The following is a 23,614-nucleotide window of genomic DNA, read 5'->3' on the forward strand; positions in this document are numbered from 1 at the left end:
ATGGGTACACTGGTTCTTGTGACCCTGGTGACTACCAGGTATTCCTTTACTTTGGACGAATTTCCTCTCACTTCCCGTTTTGGCTGCAGGACAGGAAGTGAAGGGAAATCTCCCCAATTGGGGGGGGGGGGCTGGCTAGAAATGGCAAAAAAAAAAAAACCTGACTCTCCTGACCTGACCCTCCCTTACGTTATCCAAAATGAAAGAAAAAAGTTTTTAGTTCTACATTAAGTAGGCAGGGCTGACAACCTGTGCTTTGAAACTTATAACTGAAAGTACTTGGGTGGATTACTAAAGGCAAATAGACTGTGCACTTTGCAAGTGCTGGTGCACTCATTAATTTTCACCAGAGCTTAGTAAATGTGGTACAGCTTTGCTGTTTTCCATCATCAAGTCATGTCCAAAAAATGCTTACGTCACATTTCTTGCATATTACACAGGATTTTTCTGCATAGATTTTAAAGGAGTTCATTGAAGAAAGAGGTTTGGGACTTTGTATGAAGCATACAGCTGGGGGGGTGACCATGATGCAAATTGTGTCTGACCAGTTCGTTATATAACCGTAATTACTAAATTTCAATACAATGCACATAAAGAGTATAATAGAATAAAAATAGATTCCATATATGATGTGTACAACCAAAACATGATAATATAGCATAATAATAATGTCAGACACATAACCCATGTATCACACAATACATCTATAAAAGTGCATGATTGTTACAACATATTGGAATAAAATTAATGTTATGATCCTGACTGTAAACATGATAGTGGCATCAACATGCTTGACGCGTTTCGTGGATGACCTCCACTCATCAAGAGCAGATGCTGGATATATATCTATAATTAATAAGTTGTACACATTAATGAATTGTCAAACAGGGATGGAGGCATTGTACCTACGGGTCCTATGCCTCATATAAAGTCCCAAATCTCCCCTTTCCCCCAAGGTTTTAAACCGTGCCTGTATCCCAGAGATATACTGAATGTCTTTTTTTTTTTTTTTCTTTCTTTCTTTTGCTTTGACATACACAAACTAGATGAAATCTTTCAATCCAGTGCAAAAGAAAACAGTGGTACAACAAAGTAACCATTTATAATTAATTGGCCAGGATCTGACCATCATTAACCACTTTCCGACCGCCCACTGCACATATACTGTGGCAGGGTGGCCCGGCTGTGTGAACCAGACATGCCTGTATGTCGGTCCTGGCATGAGATACAGTGGCCACCCCGGATCGTAGTACAGAGAGGCAGAACGGGCATCTGTCTATGTAAACAAGGCGGATCCCCCTTCTGACAGGGGACATTACTGAGATCTGCATTTCCTAGTGATCAGGAACAGCGATCTCTGTGTTGTCCCAGTAAGCCCATCCCTCCACAGTTAGAACACACCCAGGGAACACAGTTAACCCCTTGATCACCCCCTAGTGTTAACCCCTTCCCTGCCAGTGTCATTTATACATTGATCAGTGCATGTTTTTTTTTAGCACTGATCATTGTAATAATAACCGCCGCAGTGTCGCAGTCCCACTAAAAATCACAGATAGCTGCCATTACCAGTAAAAACAATAAAAAATTCCATGAATCTATCCCATAATTTGAAAACACTAACTTTTTTTTTTTTTTTTTTTTTTTTTTTAGTTTTTTTTACCAAAAATATGTAGAAGAATACATATTGGCCTAAACTGATGAATACATTTTGTTTTTTATATATATATATATTTTTTAGATATGTATTATAGCAGAAAGTAAAAAAATGTTTTTTTCCAAATTTGTCGGTCTTTTTATTTTTTATAGCACAAAAAATAAAAAGCGCAGAAGTGATCAAATACCACCAAAGCTCTATTGGTGGGGAAAAAAAGGACATCACTTTTATTTGGGTACAGCGCAGTTGTCAGTTAAAGCGACCATAGTGCCGTATCGGAAAAAAATGGTCTGGTCATTAAGGGGTTAAATCCCTCTGGGGCTGAAGTGGTTAAAGTGATTGTAAAGGTTGGTGGTGTTTGTTATTTAAAAGTAAATAATGTTGTACTTGCCTGCTCTGTGCAAGGGTTTTGCACACAGCTGCCCTTATCCTCTTCTTCTGGGTTGCCCTAGCGGCGCTCCTGGCTCCTCCCCTTCATCGGGTGCCCCCACAGAGAGCCCCTTTCCATGGAAGCACCCATGCGGGCACGCTCATGAGTCCCACTGCTGCATCCATTGACACAGACAACAGGACTTGGCCCCGCTCCCTTGTCACTGGATTTGACTGACAGCAGTGGGAGCCAATGGCTCCTGCTGCTATCAATCTATCAAATGAGGGCAGAGACAGCGGCTGGAGTCGATGGGCTCGTGCACATCACTGGAACGGACCGGCTCAGGTAACAAAAAGAGAGGGGGGCTCTAGGGGCAGCAGCAACACAGGTTTTTCACCCTAATGCATAGAATGCATTAGGGTGAAAAACCTGGAGACTTTGCAACCCCTTTAAATATCTGGCTAGCTTAAAACTGAACCTGACAATAAGAAGCATGGGAGATGAACTGTTGTCGCAACAGAAGGCCAGAAGTCATTATGCTCACCTGATAACTAATCACTTAGTGTCTTTATTCTTTTCAAATTAGATATAATTCCAAATGTTATAATGAAAAAAGCTAAGACATACCGTAGTGTACAGTGGATATAAAATGTCTACACACTCCTGTTAAAATGTCAGGTTTCTGTGATGTAAAAAAAATTAGACAAAGATAAATAATTTCAGAATTTTTTTCCATCTTTAATGTGACCTATAAACTGTACAACTCAGTTGAAAACAAACTGAAATCTTTTAGCTGGAGGGGAGTAAAAATAAAAAATAAAATAATGTGGTTGTATAAGTGTGCACACCCTCTTATAACTGGGGATGTAGTAGTGTTCAGAATTAAGCAATCGCATTCAAACTTATGTTAAATGGGAGTCGGTACACACCTGTCAACATTTTAAAGTGCCTCTGATTAATCCCAAATAAAGTTCAGCTCTTCTAGTAGGTCTTTCATGACATTTTCTTAGTTGCATCCTACAGCAAAAGCCATGGTCCGCAGAGAGCTTCCAAAGCATCAGAGGGATCTCATTGTTAAAAGGTATCAGTCAGGAGACGGGTACAAAATATTTTCCAAGGCATTAGATATACCATAGAACACAGTGAAGACAGTCATCATCAAGTGGAGAAAATATGGCACAACAGTGGCATTACCAAGAACTGGATGTCCCTCCGAAATTGATGAAAAGTCAAGAAGAAAACTGGTCAGGGAGACTGCCAAGAGGCCTACAGCAATATTAAAGGAGCTGCAGGAATATCTGTCAAGTACTGGCTGTGTGCTACATGTGACAACAATCTCCTGTATTCTTCATATGTCTGAGCTATGGGGTAGAATGGCAAGACGGAAGCCTTTTCTTACCAAGAAAAACATCCAAGCCCAGCTAAATTTTTCAAAAAACCTGAAGTCTCCCAAAAGCATGTGGGGAAATGTGTTATTGTCTGATGAAACCAAGGTGGAATTGTTTGGCCATAATTCCAAATGATATGTTTGGAGCAAAAACAACACTTCACATCACCAAAAGAACACCATACCTACAGTGAAGCATGGTGGTGGCAGCATCATGCTTTGGGGCTGTTTTTTTCTTCTGCTGTTCAGCTGGAACATGGGCCTTAGTCAAGGTAGAGGGAATTATCAACAGTTCCAAATACCAGTCAAAAGAAAAAAAAAAAGAAAAAAGTAAAACTGCGCATAGGTGAGATGTATAAACAAAATATAAAGCTGCAATCCCTATGTGTAACACAAACGTAAATAAACCAAGTGAAAAAATGAAACTGCGCTAATAAAAACAAACTTATATAGATGACAGTTGACCATCATAAGGTGCAAAAAAACTCATAAGAATATATGAAGCATATATGTAGTTGCTCATAGAAAATATGCATTCAATAAATACACAGAAGTGCATTATCATGTGCATCAGTGCAAGTTTACAACATATTAAAAGTCCATATAGTTGATGCGATGATCACCCAAGTGTTGATAAGTATTAGAAATTGTTGATAATTAAAATTGAAGTGTCAGATCCACCGTCACCAAATGTAAAAGCTGGCCGCTTACCAGAGACCCATGACCCCCCACTACAGAGGGTCTGGGTGAGCTGTTAAGGAATGATCACTCCGGACCACCATCAAAAAAACAGATAGCTCCGCTATGTTGAAAAGTTGGGGGCCTCGATGTCAGATGGATCAATAGCAGGGCATCAAACCCTCAGCACGGATAGCTCCTCTGCCGCCACTTCCAGCAATGTCTTCTCACAATGTCTTCTGCTGTTCAGCTGGAACAAGGGCCTTAGTCAAGGTAGATGGAATTATGAACAGTTCCAAATACCAGTCAATATTACACAAAACCTTCAGGCTTCTGCTAGAAAGCTGAACATGAAGAGGAACTTCATCTTTCAGCATGACAACAACCCAAAGCATACATCCAAATCAACAAAGGAATGTCTTCACCAGAAGAAGATTAAAGTTTTGGAATGGTCCAGACCTGAATCTCATTGAAAATCTGTGGGGTGATCAGAAGAGGGCTGTGCACAGGAGATGCCCTCACAATCTGACAGATTTGGAGTGTTTTTCCAAACAAGAGTGGGCAAATATTGCCAAGTCAAGATGTGCCATGCTGATGGACTCATACCAAAAAAGACTGAGTGCTGTAATAAAATCAAAAGGTGCTTCAACAAAATATTAGTTTAAGGGTGTGCACACTTATGCAACCATATTATTTTAGTTTTTTTATTTTTACTTCCCTCCATCTAAAAGCTTTCAGTTTGTTTTTCAATTGAGTTGTACAATTTATAGGTCACATTAAAGGTGGAAAAAGTTCTGAAATTATTTTTCTTTGTCTCATTTTTTTTACATCACAGAAAGCTGACATTTTACCAGGAGTGTGTAGACTTTTTATATCCACTGTATGTCTAAATGAACACTCATTCTGATAAGGGCAACATCCATACTATTCCTAAAAATGTATCTATTGACTTCTTATGTGGAAGATTTCATTTACTGTTTTATTTGTCCTTCAGGTGAATTCCTTCAGCTGGGCTCCAAAGAGAATGAAAACGAGAGATTTGCTCACTACCTCGAAAAGACTTTTAAGAAGACAGCAAGTCTTATTGCCAACAGCTGTAAAGCAGTATGTACGTTCCTCATTTTATATAGTTAAATGGAATGTGTGTTGATTCTCATAGATAGTTCTGTGCATTACAGTTACAGGAAAGTTTGAGGATGTTCCTGAGTTTAGGCCCAACACCTAAAGCCATTTATAGGATTGGCCAATATTCAAGAGCATACAAATAGTTAATAAATTATTAGAGACTTCTCCAAGACTGTTGCTTTGTTCACTTGTAGTGCTCAGGAATGGGATCTTTGGTTTACATATTGTTATATACTAGTAACTTAGCAGGGTGCCATTTGATGGATTTTGTTACAGCCCATCATATAGTTGCCATGGGAAATCCTGTATAAATAATATTTTGTCATATTCCATGCCAATTCATAAAGCAGGAACCCCTAGCAACCAATATTGGCTGCGCTGAAGTCCTATTGGTACAAATTTAAATTCTGATTGGTTGCAATGAGTTTCTGCAGTTAAAGGAAATGTGTTATGAGCGCAGCCTGCAGGTTACCATTGCTAATCTCTTCTGAAAATACTGGTCAACTGGTTGTCCTAATGACTTGCAATCGTTTGAGATACTCACCCAAAACAGGTGTAAAGATTAGAAACATCCCAAAAAAAAAAAAGTTACATGTCTATATTTGCATACTTGTTATGGGTTGCTGACTTAAAGGATAAGTTCACCTTTAACCACTTCAGCCCCGGAAGGATTTACCCATTTGCTGACCATGCCATTTTTTGTAATACGGCACTGTGTTGTTTTAACCGACAATTGTAAGGTCGTGCGACGCTGTAACCAAACAAAATTTATGTCCTTTTTTTTTTTTTTTTTACCACAAATAGAGCTTTCTTTTGGTGGTATTTGATCTCCACGGCGGTTTTTATTTTTTGCGCTATAAACAAAAAAGGGCTACAATTTTTGAAAATAAAAAAAAAAGTTTTACTTTCTGCTATAAAAAAATTTTCTAAAATAACAAATGTATTCATTATTTTAGTCCGATATGTATTCTGCTACATGTTTTTGGTAAAAAAAAAATTGCAATAAGCGTATATTGATTGGTTTGCACAAAAGTTATAGTGTCTACAAAATAGGGGATAGATTTATGGCATTTTTTTTTTTTTTTTTTTTACTAGTAATGGCGGTGATCAGTGATTTTTTTTTTTTTTTTTTTTTTTTTAGCGGGACTGCGACATTGCGGCGGCAGATCGGACACCGAACTGACATTTTTGACACTTTTGGGACCCAGTGATAATATTTATAGTTATCACTGCTAAAAAATGTGCACGGTTATTGTACTAATGACACTGGCAGGGAAGGGGTTAACGGGCGATTAAGGGGTTAACAATGTTCCCTCACTGTATGTTCTAACTGTATGGGGGAAGGGCTCACTGGAACAACAAACAGATCTGACTTCCTGCGTAGCAGAAAGACGGGATCTGTTTGATCTCCCCTGTCAGAATGGAGATTTGCCTTGTTTACACAGGCAGATCCCTGTTCTGTCACTGCGGGGAACGATTGTGTGTGGCCAGCAAACATCGAGTCCGCTGGACCTGCTGATTGGCTCCCCCACTGGCTAATGAGAGAGCACGCCCACAAAAGCGAGTTCCTGAGCCGCCATACAGCTACAGTGATTCGCGGGATCGTGCCACCTCGCCGCAGTATAATGACGACGGCTGTTCGGCAAGCAGTTACGAAAAAAATAATAAATTCAAATTTTTTTTTTCAGGTAAAAAAAATGTAAATTTTTTTTTTTTTTCTAAGGAGCCTGCAGAGCATTGCACCTGCTATCAGCAGAAAGTGGGTGCAATCTCAGGCTCCTGCACACTCGGGCTAGCTGTCTTCTCGTACCTCATATGGGCAGGCAGTTACCTGAGAGCAGAAAGATTAATGGACTACGAGAGCGCTCACCAGCACCTTCATAGTTCATTGTGCACTACAAGCCATCAGCCCCAGTAGCTGACGGTACTTGTAGACATTCATTCAGGAAACTGAATGAATGACATGCTGATGTGGGCGGAACCCCCACGGCTGCACTGTTTTTAAATTGTGACAACGAGTGCGGGGAGAGGATCCCCCGCCTGCTGTCACAGGGAAGGGGAAGTGGAGGGGAGAGGCTGCAGATGCTGGAACATGTTACATGTTCCACCTTAAAAACAGGTGGAACCTGTAACATGTTCCAAAGGTGAACTTATCCTTGAATGACAGCCAGGCTAGAAAAAGCATCTCCCCTTTTGTTTTCATGACAAGTTTTTTTTAAGGATTAGTGCTTAAGAATAGGAGCTGTTTTCAAAGTGCACCTGAAGCCAGTTGTAAAGAGTGGAAAATGGTTAGAACCCCTGTCAGGTTTATTTATTTTTGCTATGTGTCCCATTGGTAAGATTGTACCAGAGAGATATAAAAAGTGAAAGGGAATCTGACACCAAGATGGGTATTGCTATTGGAGGATCTTCCACCACTTCTTACCACTTATAGTGGTAACAGTAAAATGTTGGCTATCCTGTCATTTTTAGTCCTGGTGATAAGTAGAGGAGTGAATCTCCCCAGCAGGGATAGAGAGAGCAATAGAAACCTGACAGGCACTAACCTTTCCCTACTCCATCACAAAAAGTGCCTTCCTGACACTGAAATATTCCATCTAATGCCACAGGTGTATGGGTGATGTATCCAATCTTAAGGCTGGGTTCACACCTAATACCGATGCGGCTCGCAGCAGGTGTCCAGTGTGTCCCTGTTCTCCGTTTCAGGGACGAATTGGGCCGAACTTTTGCCTGAATTCGACCCTGAAACGGAGCCAAAGATGTACAGCGTTCCTGTGCAAGCCGCAACGGAGATATGTGAATCGTCTCCATAGAGAACCGGTTCCAATCTCCTGTCATGCGAATTGGATGCGACAAAACCTCCTCATCCACTTTGCATAGGTGTGAACACAGCCTAAGAAAGGAAGCTTCTCAGGCAGCAGATGTTCTTTAGCCAGTTGACTTCCCCTCCATTCTAGACTGGGAAAAGGAAATTTGATTTACTTCTAAGTGCAATTTTTTTTTTTTTGGAGTGGAGAGTTAGTCCAGGGTATCTGTAGAGTTAGTCCTGGAAAACTGTAGATGGCAACTCTCACTGTGGTTTCCTGTGTTCTTCTAGGTGTCAATCTTAGGATGTCCTGATCCAAAGGTCCATGAGATAGCCTTCCAGTATGGCAGAAATATAGGAATAGCCTTCCAGGTAAGTGTTCTCCCACTTCGTGATTCATAAAGCCCGTTTCAGGAAATTTCCAAACATACCGTATTGAGCAGCACCAAATACACAGGGCCATTTACATCACTCCCTGTTCTATGGAGCTTACATTTTTCTGTCCCTACAGAGGCCACAAATTCATTTTAGGCTGAAGCCAGTTATTTGTTTTGCGTTGTGGTACTTGGGAGGGGATGTTCTAACTAGAGGTCGACCGATATGGGTTTTTCTCTGGCCGATGCCGATATTTAGAAATCGCGGTGGCCGATGGCCGATATATGATGCCGTTTTTTTTTGGGCCGATATATTTGGCCAATTTTTTTTTTTTCCTTTCTTTTTTCCCTTCATCTCATAAAATCTAACAGTTAGACCCCTTTCACACTGGGGCGTTTTTCAGGGGCTTTTGGGCTAAAAATAGCACCTGTAAAACGGCTCCCCTGCAGTCTCAGTGTGATATCCCGAGTGCTTTCACACTGAGGCGATGCGCTGGCAGGATGTAAAAAAAAGTCCTGCAAACGGCATCTTTGGAGCGGTGTATACCGCTGCTCCACCACTCCTGCCCATTGAAATGAATGCGCACCGCTGCCGAAGCGCCTGCAAAGCGTTTTGGCAGCGGCGCTTCCGGGGCGCATTTAACCCCTTCCTTGGCCGCTAGCTGGGTTATAAGCGCCCCGCTAGCAGCCGAATAGCGCCTCTAAAATGACGGTAAAGCGCCGCTAAAACTAGCAGCGTTTTACCATCAACGCATGTCTGCTCCAGTGTGAAAGCAGCCTTAAGTAATACAGACATTTTTTTTCATTTAAACATTAAACAAAACAAACCTTCAATCAGTTCACTTGTATGTATAATTTAGAAAAAAAAACAAAAAAAAACAAAAAAATATCTTAAATAATAAATACACAAAAACAGGTAATCAAAACTTTTGGACGAAAAAAAATGGGCTAACTTTACTGCTTAGGTTTTTTTTTTAATTCATTACTGTATTTTTTTTTTTTTTAAATTGCGTTTGAAAGACCGCTGCGCAAATACTGTGTGACATAAAATATTGCAACAATCACCATTTTATTCCCTAGGGTCTCTGCTAAAAAAATATATATAATGTTTGGGGGTTCTAAGTGATTTTCTAGCAGAAAATACAGGATTTTTACTTGTAAGCAACAAGTGTCAGAAAAGATTGAGTCTTTAAATGGTTAAACTGAGAGCTTCTACACACGAGTTCAGTCTATTGATAAAAAGAACCTGAAAGATACAATGTATCTTCTTATCAGACTTGGCAGGCTGCCCAGAGGAGGAGAGAATCCTCTCCACAGATAACTTAAGGAAACTTGCATTAACTTCTATTACAGAAGTCATTTGCAAGTCACAGCTAAAGTTATAATCGGCCTTTTTTATCAGCACAATCGGCCAATGCCGATTAAGTAAAAAACGCCAAATATCGGCCGATCGGTTGACCTCTAGTTTTAACTCTCTCATTTCTTGAGGCCCTAAAATGCCAGGATAGTACAAACACCCTCAAAACGACAACTTTTTGGAAATAGACACTGCAAGGTACGGTCTTTAGTAGGGAGCATTTTTTTGTTTGCCACAATTTTTGGTAAATTTAAAGTAAAAAAAATTATTTTCACAATTTTATTTTTGTCCCACACAGCATGAGCATGCTTACAATGAAATCACAAAACAGACTTTTTCACTGCCTAGATGCTTAGAGGGGCCCAAAATCCAAGGAGTACTTTCAGACTTTCAAGGGGTATAAATTATGCATCTGATTTCCTGACAAACGGTCACATTTGTTGGGACCCTAAAGTGACCGGACAGAAACGCCTATAAAATTACCACATTTTGGAATATATATACTCTGATATATATACACAGGGGGATGGTGAATCTACTTTTGAAGATCACATTTTTTGCTGAATGTTTTTGGACAATAAAGAAAGAAAATGAAAATATTTTTTTTTGCATTTTACAGATTTGTAAATTAAGATATTTCTAACACACACTGGGCATACTTACAATTACACCCCAAAAACAATCTGCTTCTCCTCCTGAGTATGGGCATACCACATACCTGAAACTTTCACAGCCTAGCCACATAGAGGGGCCCAAAACCCAAGGAGCATAAATTAAACTAATTTCCTGACTACCTATCACATTTTGGAGGCCCTGAAGCGTCAAGACAGTGGAAACACCCACAAAATTACTACATTTTGAAAAGAAAACGCCCAAAAGTATATTTAAAGAGGCATATTGATTTTTTTTATTTTTTGGGGGGAAATTAAGTGAGAAAATGATTTTTGTTCACAAAAATTTCAAGTAATAGAATTTTTCTAAAACACAACATGGGCATATTTAGAAATAGGACCCTTTCACACTGATGCACTTAAGAACGTGGTATGTGTTTTTAATGTGCTTTCAATGCGTTTTTTGTACACTTTCTGGTTTCCTGACTCCCAGCATGCATCTGTAAATCATAGACGTGACTTAAAAAATGCAGACACTGTGCATTTTTGATGCATTCCCATTAATGGGAGGTGCCCTTTTAAAAAACTGCACCAAAGATGTACCATGCTGGACTTTTTAAAAAAACAGCGCACCTGCAGCACAGTGATGTGAACCGTTGCATAGGATTTAAGGGGGAATAGCCTTCATACACTTTTGTCGAGCTAGACAAGTGAGTTTTAGCGCAGCATAAGCACACCAGTGTGAAAGGGGTCCTATAGCCCAAAACGCATTACACGCTACACCTCCCTACATATGGGGATACCACATGTGAGACTTTCAGAGCCTAGTTTTATGGAAATTCCCTAATTTCAAGGAGCACTTACAGGATGTGCACAAGCACCACCTGCCCTCGGAAGACAGCTGGCCAAACAGCAAGTGGTTCAAAGAGTTCTGTAGGCATAGTACACTTTCATTTTCTAAGATCATCATTGTAATAGCAATACAAACAATATTTTTTTTGACAATCCAATATACTGTAAGCTTACTTGAAAAATCTTGCTTGAAGAATCAATTACTTGAAGAGCCCCGGCCCTGTTCCTAACAATAGGGACCCGGAACGTTCGATTCTGGGTCACCTGATCGCTGTAATAGCCTCTGATTGGCTATCACAGTGATCAGTCACTGTAAAGCCTGTCCCTGTGTTTTTTGTATCTGTGAATGTACGAAAGATACATTGTATCTTTCTCTGTCCTTGCAGAGATGAGGAAAAAAATCCCTAGATCTGTTTGATCTAGGTCAGCCCCAGGGTTAGTGTTTGGGTCAGGGTCAGTCATTTTATTTAATAAGTGTCAGTGTGTTTTAGGTAGGATAAAAAACAAAACAAAATGTGCACTATTGTTTTTGAGCTATACTACGGGTACAAACAACAACTAACCTACATGTATGTGGTATCACTGCGATCTTCAGGAGCAGGAGATTTTATCTTGGGTTGTTCTTTGGTGGCAGGTTATGGTAGTAGCAAGAAATATATATATATATATATATATATATATATATATATATATATTTCTTTTTACTATCATGGGCCAGTTTTCCATAGATAATAAAAAAATCAGGGGATATCCCTTACCACCAAACGAAAGCCCAATTTGTCCTGAAAAAAACAAAGTATAATCCACCCGGATGCAAAAAGTAGTTGTGATGATATGTACGCTTTACTAACACATGTCAAAGTTGCACAATTGGGCTTAGGCATTAAGATTTGTTTTACCCTTAGGTGTTGAAGGGGTTAATCTTGGTGTTTCCTTACCTTTCAGCTTATTGATGACATATTAGATTTTACATCTTGTGCGAGCCAACTGGGGAAACCGACAGCCGCAGATCTGAAGTTGGGACTGGCTACTGGTCCAGTTTTATTTGCTTGTCAACAGGTAAAAATTGGTTAAAATGGATACTGCCAGTATCCATCTACTGTGCTATTAGTGATGGTGTGGTGACTCTGGCACCTGCAGTGTGATCATGGCTGCTAGTGATGGTGAGGTGACTCCAGCTCCTATACTTTGACCATAATGGTGGTAATGGTATAATGATTTCAGCCCCTACAATGTGATCATGGCTGTTAGCGATGGTGTGGTGACTTCAGCTCTTACACTGTGACCCTGGCTATTAGGAATGGTGTAGCGCCTCCATTCTCTTAATATTTGACCATGGCTGTTAGTGATGGTGTGGTGACTCCAGCCCCTACAATGTGAGCATGGCTGTTGGTGATGCGGTGAATCCAGCCTCTACCATGTGTCCATGGCTGTTTTGAATGAGGTGGCGACTCCATCACCTACAATGTGACCATGACTGTTAGGAAAGATGTGGCAACTCCATCACCTACAATGTGACCATGACTATGATGTGGCAACTCCATCACCTACAATGTGACCATGGCTATTAGCGCTGATGTGGTGGCTCCAGCCCCTACACTGTGACCATAGTTGTTGATGGTGTGCTGACTTCAGCCCTTATGCTGTGGCCATTGCTGTTAGTGACAGTGTGGTCACCTCAGCCCCTACATTTTGAGCATGGTTGTTAGTGATGGCATGGTGACTCCAGCCCTTAAACTGTGACATTAGCTGTTGGCGGTGTTGTAGTGACTTCAGCAACTATCATCAATGTTAGAGATGATGTGGTGCCTCCATCTCTTACACTGTGACCATGGCTGTTAGTGATAGTGTGGCGACTCCAGCCACTACGCTGCGACCTTGGCTGTTAGTGAGGCTATTGTGACTTCAGCTTCTAGACTATGATCATGGTAGCTAGTTAAGGCATGGTAGCTCCAGCCCTTACACTTGTCCATGGCTGTTGGTGTTGTGGCTCCAGCCCATAGACTGGGACCATAGCTGTTAGTAGAGATGCACTAAAATTTTGGCGGCCAAAAATGGTGTTTTCAGCATTTTGCCGCTAAAGAAAAAGAGATGCACTGAAAAAGCATGCAATTTTGCCACGATTACTTTACTTATGGTGTTTTTCATAGGTCATGTGACTCAAAAATGTAATACAGGTGCATTATTAATGCGTTCTTGCTGCATTTTCAATGCATTTCAAAAAGGAGGTGCATTTTTGTTGCGCTTTCTTTTTTACTGACCAAAAATGCAGCAAGCAGGATTTTAACACCCCAACGAAAGCGTAACGGACCAGTGTGAAGACATACATAGAGTTTTAAGGAATGCATTTTTCTTGAGCTAAAGGTGCCGATAATGACCGACAATAAATTAATATTCATTTAATTGCAGGATATGAATTAAAAAGTTGAATATAATAAAATTATCTAAAAAAAAAAATGTTTTCAGCCAAGTGCATCCTGCATTTTCCGTTTCAGTACCAAAATTTCCATTCGGCGCACCTCTAGCTGTTAGTGATGTGATGGCACCAGTCCCTACCTATAGTTTGAGGGTCACTGGTGATATCAGCCCAATTATCTGGTTTTTGTTTATATAAGATGTCTATACATATTTTGTTTTAAGAGTTTCAATAAAAATATACTATCTATCTCCAGTGTGGTGCCAGTAAAGTCCCAATTTTCTTCTATTTTCTATAAGTCCCTACACTGTGACAATAGAGGTTAGTAAAGATGCAATGTCATCACTGGTGATGTGCATGTGAATGAGCACGCTGTATAGTCAATTATTGACTCGTACTAGAATGTGTAGAAAAATCAGTAGTCCAAGTGTAACCCTATGAGCCCAGACATGCCTTGTCTTCTGGGTAGTAAAATCTGATGCATTACCTTTTTAGGCCAATAGCCTTGAAATACCCATAAATAAAGTTAATGATATTGGCAGAAGGATATGATTACACAGAACAGATTTGTGTGTTTTTTTTTTTTTTTCCTCTGGAAACATGAAGATAATTATCTCATTGTTTGCTTTGGCTGTAGTTTCCGGAGCTGAACGCCATGATAATGAGAAGATTTAGTTTACCGGGAGATGTTGAACGAGCGTGGCAATATGTCCGTCAGGTAAGAGAAAACTCCGCTCCAAGTCACCACTTTGTGTTCACTATTTTATGGTATGACCTCTGCAAGGCTAATCCCTCAACAGACCTACCTGGCTAAGAACATGGAGAGTTATCAATAATATGTACCTGTGGGTTTCCTCCTTTTCCTGCCATTTTTAAAGTAAACCTGTCAAGAAACATCATTGCTGACTTTTCCCTCTGAAAAGGCTAGCTTGCCTGGCTGTTGCCTTGATCTACTTTTCTTTTTTAGCTGCTGACCCAGAACAAGCATGAATATACAGTATAAGGCCTTTTTTTCTAACTTTTAATTTGCAGTTTTGTCAGTGTCTGCTACCTAGAGCTTTCCACATCTGTCACTCAATGCACCTTTTATCCTGCTAGGCTTACTGCTTGAAATTCATTGAGACAGTTTCCTTGTGAGAGAAGAGAAGGCTGTAAAAAAAAACATTGCAGTCTGCCTGCTTTTAGATTAAAGGTGGCTGCTAAAATGCTTAGATGTATTAATGCCAGATACTACAGTTCAAGTGCTGGTATAATGAAACCTAGGGTTGTTTCCTCTTCTTGTGTGTACTTTTCACAGAATACAGGGTGTTTTGTGATTGGACAAGGGGAGAGGAGGGGCGGATGAATGAGAGGACCGCAGATTGCCTTGTATTCTGTGAAAAGAATAAGACTTTTTTTTTGAATGGATGAGGGGGTTGAAGGGCGAGGGTAAACATTTTCATTCATTGTACAAGTGTTCAAACTCGGTTGTATTCATGCCAGATAATACTGTTAACTGTCACTGCTACTTGGCATCCCCAGCAGCCATCTGGATGTAGTATATCCAGCATTAGCGATTAACTGTGATTTTTTTTTTTTATTATTATTATTAATAGTTGCACTTTAACAACTTCTTCCCCGGAAGGTTTTACCCCCTTAATGACCAGGCCATTTTTTTGCGATACAGCACTGCGTCGCTTTAACTGACAATCTTGTTACACCCAGCCCATTTAGTTCGGGCTGGGTATAACAAGATGTCTGCTGCTGCTTACTGTGACTGAGTGCAGGGTGTACCAGGATGGGCATCGCAGCATAGCATTTCAGAATAAATTATTTTCCTAATGTCATTTATTGCTGCATTTTAGTGCCAGCCACCTGTCAGTGCCCATAAGTGCCACCTATCAGTCCTCATCAGTCCGACTGTCATATGACATTAAAAAAGTATCGGTGAGTACTTGAAAAAAAAGTATCGGTACTTGTACTCTTAAAGAAGTGGTATCGGGACAACCCTATTCAATATGCTTAGCATAGATTTAAACACCAGAGCAGTATTCTGTAGTGTTGGCTTAATCTATTTCTTTTTGTCCTGACAGAGTGATGGTGTTCACCAAACCACCTACCTCGCCCAGCGCTACTGTAATGAAGCAATCCGAGAGATCAGCAAGCTGCAGCCGTCCCCGGAGAGAGACGCTCTCATCCACCTAACAGAAATCGTGCTCACTAGAGACAAGTGATCGGGGACAGGGACTCTTTACTGGCAGCTACCACCACCAAACAGTGCTAACGCCAGCACATGTGTACAGCTTCCAGTGCGGGCCACCAAAAAAACGACTTTTAAGAGAAATCTCCAGATGTTTATTATGCCTTTCACCATGACAGTACTGTATTTTTTTTTATTAAGATTTTATCAGAGGAAGCCATATTATGTATGAACGTGAGCAGTAAAGGGGAGAGTGAATTTCTCCAGATGTATTGTGCAAAAGGATAAAATCAAATCAATTTTCAATTCCCTGCTGGATTTTTTTTATACCTGCTCAATTCAAAAGAACCTGTCATGAAATGTATGCTTTTCTTATCCGCTTTCTAAAGATCCAACTAGCCTGGCATGTGATCAGAATGGGAGGCAATAAGTATTTCATAATTGTACATCATAGGAGAGTTAAAGCGGAGTTCCACCCAGGAATGGAACTTCCGCTCCTCCGGATTTCCCAAGCCCCCCCCCCCCCCCCCCCCCCCCCGGTGTCACATTTGGCACTTTTCAGGGGGGGAAAAATACCTGTCTAATCCAATATCCCCGGCGATCTGCGCCATGTCCGGTCCCTCCTCTATCTTCTAGGAGACAAGCAGGGACCACTCAGAATGCGCAGCAGGGAACCAAACCGTGAAGCTGCAAAGGCTTCACTTCCTGATTTCCTTACTTAAGATGCCAGCGCCTCCACCCAGACCCACAGGATGGGCCGGCTTTGGGTGAGGACATCGCAGGCTCCCTGGACAGGTAAGTGTCCTTATTTTAAAAGTCAGCAGCTACGGTATTTGTAGCTGCTGACTTAAATTTTTTTTTTTTTCCAGGCGGAGCTCCGCTTTAATTGGGACTGCTGGGTTATGCACCACCTCCAGGTGATTGGACACCGGTAAATAGCAAAGCTTCTCCCCCCTCATGTTGTTTTTTTTTGCTAGTGGCCATATACCATTTACGTGCTTTTCTCTCTCTCCCTGCTGAGAAGCTTTTCTGCCTTGATGTGCAAATTTCTACTTACACTGCCCTTCACTGTTGGGCCTCAATACTTTAAAGCAGTGGCAGTTTTCCAGAATGCTAACTTTGCTTTGAACTGGGGGGGACAACATTTTCTGTTTGTGGCTCTGTCCTTTGGTCAAGCCAAGACATTGCACGTATTCACAAATTACACATTACAGCACTCAGCATCACTGAACAGCCCGTTTTCTTGAATGTGTGTGTGAGGAACATTGCGTTTGGGCTGGCAGAGAGAACCGACAAAATCACAGTATCAGCATATGTAAATTACCAAGGTGGTACCAGAAGTCTGCTTCTCGAAGAATGGCACGAGATAATTTTGACTGCAGAACTGAATGTTCTGGTTCTGTCCCTGGTACAAATTTGCAGTGTGGAAAATTAGCAATCAAACTTCTCAAGCTGCTAACAGCTGGATCCCAGGGAGTGGTCCCTCAACTTAGAGGTGTTTCACCAACTTTGTCTTCGATGGGGACTTCCAGACATGATCACAAACTGTGTCCTGCTTTGGAAGATAGAGAGGGAGGGCATTCAGGTGATTCTTATTGCACTGAATTGGCCAAGGAGAGCATGGCTTTTGGATATGGTCAAGACTCTCCATGGGCCATCCAGACTTCTCTCAAGGTGCAGTGTTCCACCCTGCTTCATGGTTGCTGACTGACAGCATGGGTGTTGAAGCCCAAGTTCTGAGGGCAAGGAGTCTTGCGGACTCCCTGATTCCCACTTTGCTGGTGGCCAGAAAGCCCTCTTCTCGTAGGGTTTACCATAACATGTGGAAAGCATAGGTTGGTGCAAACAATGAAAGCTTCATGCCAGGAAACACTTTGTGGCATGGAATTTATCCTTCTTTCAGACTAGACAAGTCTTTAGCCCTGAGCACTATAAAGACCAGGTTTCTGTCTTGGCAGAGACTGATTTCTCCCCCCTCCTTGGTCAGAGCCTTTTTGCAAATGGTGGTGCAATGTCCCACCAGTACACTCCTCAATCTGGTGCTGTCAGTCCTTTGGAAGCCACTATTGAAACCTTTTCTGAATATTTCTCTCCCTTTCCTATCGCACTTTCTTGTTTTCGTGTCCACTCACCCAGTGCATAGCCCTATAATCTAAGAATTAACTCTCCTGTGATGTACTCCAAGAAAGGGATTTTACAGGTAAGTCAAAATTCTATTTCTTTATAGTACATCATGGGACACAGAACAGCCATAGTAATTACTATGTGGGTTATATGCCACCTATAGGTGAATGGACACTGGCACACCCAAAGACAGGAAGTCCCCCTCTATATAACCCCTCCCATACAGGAAGTACCTCAGTTTTTCGCCAGTGTCTCAAGGTGATGATCACGGTGGATTGAAGTACTATAATAAGGACAGCCCTGTTGGAGAAATCCTTGGCAGGAGCAAGGGGCTATGCAGTTGGATCCATTCAAGGTGCCAAAAGAAAGGCCAAGATAGATGTACCCGAGCCTCAAAGCAAGGTTTTTGCCTGTAATGCTCCTCTTTGAAGGGCTGGACCCTGGGATCTAGGCCCTTGGATACAGGAATAAACCAAAGGTTGCCCTGGCAGGGTGCTGTACAGGTCCAAGGGTGTGGACCCCAGTATGCAGGGGGAACCCGGTCCTTGAAGGTCTGTTTGAGACCTGGCCCGCCGTGATGGGGCTGTGTATTCCAGCAGTATCCTGCTGAGGCAATGGTAAGTTTTTTTTAAAAAAAAAAAAAAAAAGAAGAAAGAACCTGGGAAAGGAACACACTTTAAGGGATTTCTTCTGAGTAGCGAATGCCTTGCCTATTTTTTCACCACTAGAGGGTGTATTGTAACATACCTGGTGTTTACCTGTCATGCTTTCCAGCTCCCCTTCGTTTCTGTGTCTGGCAGTGCTCCTTTGGAGACAGCATTGCCCCTCATCCTGGTCTGCCAGTTGTCCGCCGAAAGGCCATGGGACTGCCCGCCTCCTGAGCGGGGTGGCCGGCATCCCCTCGCGGTAATGCAGCCCCCCTCTCCCCCCTGAGCTATCCTGTTAACGGGACCTCCTCGTCCACACGCGCGCGCGCGCGGGCGGGTGTCAGCTCTGGTCAAAAGGCCACCGTAGGACGCAGGGGGCGTGGCCGGTGTGCACGTAGCACACGGTGCAGGCACAGGCTCAGTGGCTATAATGTTTGTGACTGAAGAGTCCGGCGGCTGACAGAGGGACACAGAGCATACTGGGGCATGTAAGCACTGTATAAGGTGTGGATACAGGCATTTAAAGGCATGCCTACTGGGCATTAGGCTGAGCAGTGATAGTGGCATTTTTTTTTTGCTGGACTACAGATCAGCAGTGGATGCATATCGTAAGTACCTCTGCATTTTGTGCTCAGGACTATGTCTTCCTAAAGGAAAGGTGGGGGGAAACAGTAAAGTAGGGAGGAGCGCAAAGGGGTCGCTATCAGGTTTTGAGGATCCTAGTCATGCTTCCACAGTACTATCCTCCCCTGAAAGGCCAGAGGCAACTAGCCAGTTTGAGCCATTGAGGCTGTCAGGCACAGTGGCTACATCCAACATTTCAGCCTCTGCATATGTCTCATGGATGATTTGGCTTCAGCATTAGCTGGTTTGGAGGGAAAAATAGCCAACATGATCGTGTCTGTCTCCTAGTCTGGGAAAAAACGCGAAAGGTCCCCTTCTCCCCCTCCTGGCCTTCCAGTATTGGAACAGGAATGGGCAGATGACATTGAGATGTCATTGGGTGACTGGGAAGGACAGGCAGATGACGCCTCTTCTGAGGATTCAGTCTCAGCCTCGCAATCCCAAAAACTGCTAGTCCAATGCCTACGGAATTGGTCCGTTCTGCATACAACTTGCCCCCAGCGGAGGTGGCTGAGGCCCCCTTTTCTTTTTTTAAGGCCTTCACAGGGCCCACATGCTTTCCCTTTACACCCACTGCTGGAGCAACTAATATATGCAGACTGGGATCACCCAGATAGGTACGTTGTTCCTCCTGGGAGATTTTTTCTTCTTTATCCCATGGAAGAAAAATTCACTAAGAAGTGGAGTTTGCCAGCAGTGGATGCTGCTATTTCTTCTGTGAATAGGAGTCTGTCTATGGGACAAGTTAATGTCCTGGTTTTCAAAGATCCAGCCGACAAGAAGCTGGAATCTTTACTTAAAGCATCCTTTTCTATAGCTGGTTCAGCTACACAGCCTGCAGCAGCGATAGAGGTTTGTCAATCCTTAAAAGACCAGTTCAAACAAGTCATTAAAGGTGTCCCTGCTCAAGGGGAAGCGGCCCACGAGTTAGTGGATCTGCCAAGGGCCTTATGTTTTGCGGTGGATGTCCTTAAAGATTCTATGCAACAGATGTCACGTTTTGCTCACTCATCTGTGCATATGCGCAGAATTCTCTGGTTGAAGCATTGATGTTAGCTGAATTGCCATGCAAAAAACTATTGGCAAGTTTTCCTTTTCATGGGTTGTTTGGAGACGACTTGGATAAGTATATCCAAAAAATTTCAGGTGGTAAGAGTGCCCTTTTACTGGTTAAAAAAAAAAGGAGTAGGCATTCTTCTTCCCCAGCACCAGGTGCTGCATCCTCCAGGCAGTTTCAACGGCCTCCGCTGTCGGGTTCAAGAGGTAAGCCTCAAGGCCAGAAGAAGCCCTGGGGGCAGAAGCGTGCAAAACAGAATCCTAAGTTCCTCCTTATGAAGGGGCAATCCAGTGGGGGGGAAGGCTTCTGCAGTTTTCAGGAGCCTGGCGGGAAGAGATCCAAGACAGATGGGTCATCTCCACAGTAGCTCTAGTCTTCAAGCTAGAGTTTTGGGAATTTCCACAATTTCGTTTTTCTAAGATCTAATGTTCCCAGAGACCCGTTAAAAAGAAGGTCTTTATTCCAAGTACTGGACCGGTTGACGTCACAAGGTGTAATTACAGAAAATCCAACAGAGGAGCAGGGCATGGGTTTTTATTCAAATCTCTTCACGGTGCCAAAACCAAATGGAGGTGTCAGACCCAGTCTAGAGCTCAAAGATCTAAATCAATTTCTAACCAACCGCTCCTTTCGCATGGCGTCAATCCGGTCAGTTGTGTCCACTCTGAGGGGGGGAGAATTTCCAGCATCAATAGACATTAAAGATGCATATCTGCACGTGCCAATTGGCCCGGCTCACCATAAATTTCTGTGATTCAAGGTGGAACAGCATCATTTTCAGTTTGTGGCCTTGCCCTTAAGGTTAGCCACCGCCCCCCGGGTGTTCACAAAAATTCTGGCCCCGGTATTAGCAAGATTAAGGGTCCAGGGTACATCAGTAATGGCATACCTAGGCGACCTGCTGCTTGTAGATCAGTCGGTTGCATGGCTATCCCAGAGTGTGCCCAGCAAGGTCAAGTATTTGGAACACCTGGGTTGGATTCTAAACCTAGAGAAGTCAGCCTTACGGCCAGTAAGAAGGCTAGAATACTTGGGTCTGGTCATAGACACAGTCCAAGAAAAGGTCTTTTTGCCTCAGACGATAGTCAGGGTTAGAAGATATCTGGCCCGTGTGGTCAAGGGAAAGATGGGATATACATTGCTTTGCTACAAAACGGCGGTACTTCCTGTATGGGAGGGGTTATATAGAGGGGGACTTCCTGTCTTTGGGTGTGCCAGTGTCCATTCACCTAGAGGTGGCATATAACCCACATAGTAATTACTATGGCTGCTCTGTGTCCTGTGATGTACTCCAAGAAAAGGATTGTACAGGTAAGCTGTATTCAAAATCCTATTTTTTTTCAAGAGGAAACCAGCAATGGAATTTATTTTTTTGTTCCCTCTAAAACTACAATTGACTTACTTTTTAAAAGCTCTGACACCAGGATAAGAATCTTTTTTTTTTTTTAAATAAGGTATTTTGAGTCCAATGACACATAAAAATTAGTCACATGAATGAACATACAGATACTTATCCTGGTGCATTACCATTGTGAATTGAGTCAATTGTGTATCAAAGTGGTGGTTGTAGTACTGCAGTGCCAACAGCAGGTGACATATGCTACATTTCCATCCATACTACAGCATCTCTTAATGATTAATAAATATAGGCGGCCACCAAAAAAAAAAAAAAGTAGCAAGGTGCTATATAATTAGTATATTTCCAGCCATATATCTATGTGCTATTCAAAATCTGATTGGCCCAGATAGCTTTCATAATTTATAAGCTTTTTCACTGGGAGTAAGGCTGCTTGCTAAGAGTGGCAAGCCAACTTGTAGACACCACTCCTGTTTAGTTACTGCCCCAACAGTCATGGATGCAAAAGAGGGAGATGGTGGACTAGAGCTGATGACCAGGAAGCATTCCAGATCTAGACATGTGCGATTAATTTTGTACGAATTTAAAATTCATACAATCGGGAGGATACGAATTGCCATGCTTCCGAATTTTGTACGAAATACAAAATTTCGTTTACGGAAATGTGACTGGTGTTTTGTTGACCAATCATAAGTTTTCTTCTGCTGCTGAGTGAGGGTTGGGAAGAATGACCTTTTTTAATATGGCAGTGGGAGACTGGTACTTGATGGAGATTCAGAATAGGACAAAATAAGAATGTTCGTTAATTACGTTTATTCGTTATGAAACCCACAAAGTCAGCACAGGGATGGGGGGAGCCCCTCATAATGAGCACAGGGATGGGGGGGGGGGGGGGAAGCCCCTCATAATGATAAATTCATCATAACGAGTAATTGTTACGAAAAGTTAACGGAAATTCGTATTTCGTACAAATCCAAATTGAATTTCGGACACGAAATATGCATTAACTGCTAATACGAAACAAATTTATTGATGGCACACATGTCTATCCAGATCCCAGTTTTATTTTATTTTTTTCCTCTCCATTAAAGTTTGCTGCCCCAATAAATGTTGAATTTGAAAAGCAGCTCTCGCATCCTCTATAATATTTTCCACTGCAGACATCCTGCTTATGGCTACCACTCTTGGGCCCTTCTAATGGGTTGAATAGTTCCCGCTGTCACCCAGCCTCACTTCCTGTGACCCAAGATGGTTGATGAAATGGCCCCTGGGGTCACAGTCCTTCCTAGGCTGGACAGCGCTCAATCCAGGAGGACCTGTGACAGCACTGGGCTGACCTGTTAACAGCAGGAAAATTTATAGAAAACTTTTTTTTTTTTTTTTTCCCCCTTTAATACATCAGAGGGTGATGCTTGGGCAGCAGGAGATTTAGGATATCTTTACTGTCCAGAGATTTGTTTCACAGAGAAAATAAGTGAAGAGTACCTGTACTCACAAATCACTAACAACCAGGTTCCGTTCCGACAACAAGGTCGTTAAACGAGGCGATGCAAGAAATCCATATATTATATGTGTTGACCTATTGTAAAGTTTACTGCAAATAATATTCCAAAATGGCTTTCACAATTGTAAATGCTTGCACTTTATATAGAAATTGCCATCTAGTCTCTTTCTCGATGGTAGACATTGCAATCAGCATCCCTTCTGTAAAATGTTAAACCCCTAAAGTTTTTTTTATTGAATTAAGGATCAAGGCCCCTTTCACACAACTGTTCCGATCAGGTCTGCCTTTCAGTTGGATCTGATTGGATAGTCCATTCACCCCTATATACTGACAGGTGTAAACGCACTTATCAGTTTACCTCCAATCCAATAAAAAAAAAAAAAAAAAAAAAATGGCAGGGGCTCCATTCTCTACTGTGGATGTGGATGTGGATTAGGGTGGCAGTTAGCTGTAAACAGACAGCAGAGTCAATTTAGACCCGGTCACCCATAG

The 23,614-nt window shown here is 42.0% G+C and overlaps 1 protein-coding gene across 1 annotated transcript in view; it reads left to right on the forward strand.

Annotated features, from left to right (window-relative positions):
• PDSS1 (decaprenyl diphosphate synthase subunit 1) overlaps positions 1-16,115 on the forward strand; it is a 43,165-nt gene extending 27,050 nt beyond the window's left edge. The window contains 5 exon segments of the mRNA XM_073629798.1: positions 5,084-5,193; positions 8,312-8,392; positions 12,160-12,273; positions 14,268-14,348; positions 15,703-16,115. Coding sequence (XP_073485899.1) covers positions 5,084-5,193; positions 8,312-8,392; positions 12,160-12,273; positions 14,268-14,348; positions 15,703-15,843 — 527 coding nt within the window. The 3' untranslated portion in view covers positions 15,844-16,115.
• Positions 16,116-23,614: the final 7,499 nt, after the last annotated feature.

This window comes from Aquarana catesbeiana, linkage group LG05 (assembly GCF_042186555.1).
Source record: "Aquarana catesbeiana isolate 2022-GZ linkage group LG05, ASM4218655v1, whole genome shotgun sequence".
In the NCBI taxonomy this organism is placed as follows: domain Eukaryota; kingdom Metazoa; phylum Chordata; class Amphibia; order Anura; family Ranidae; genus Aquarana; species Aquarana catesbeiana.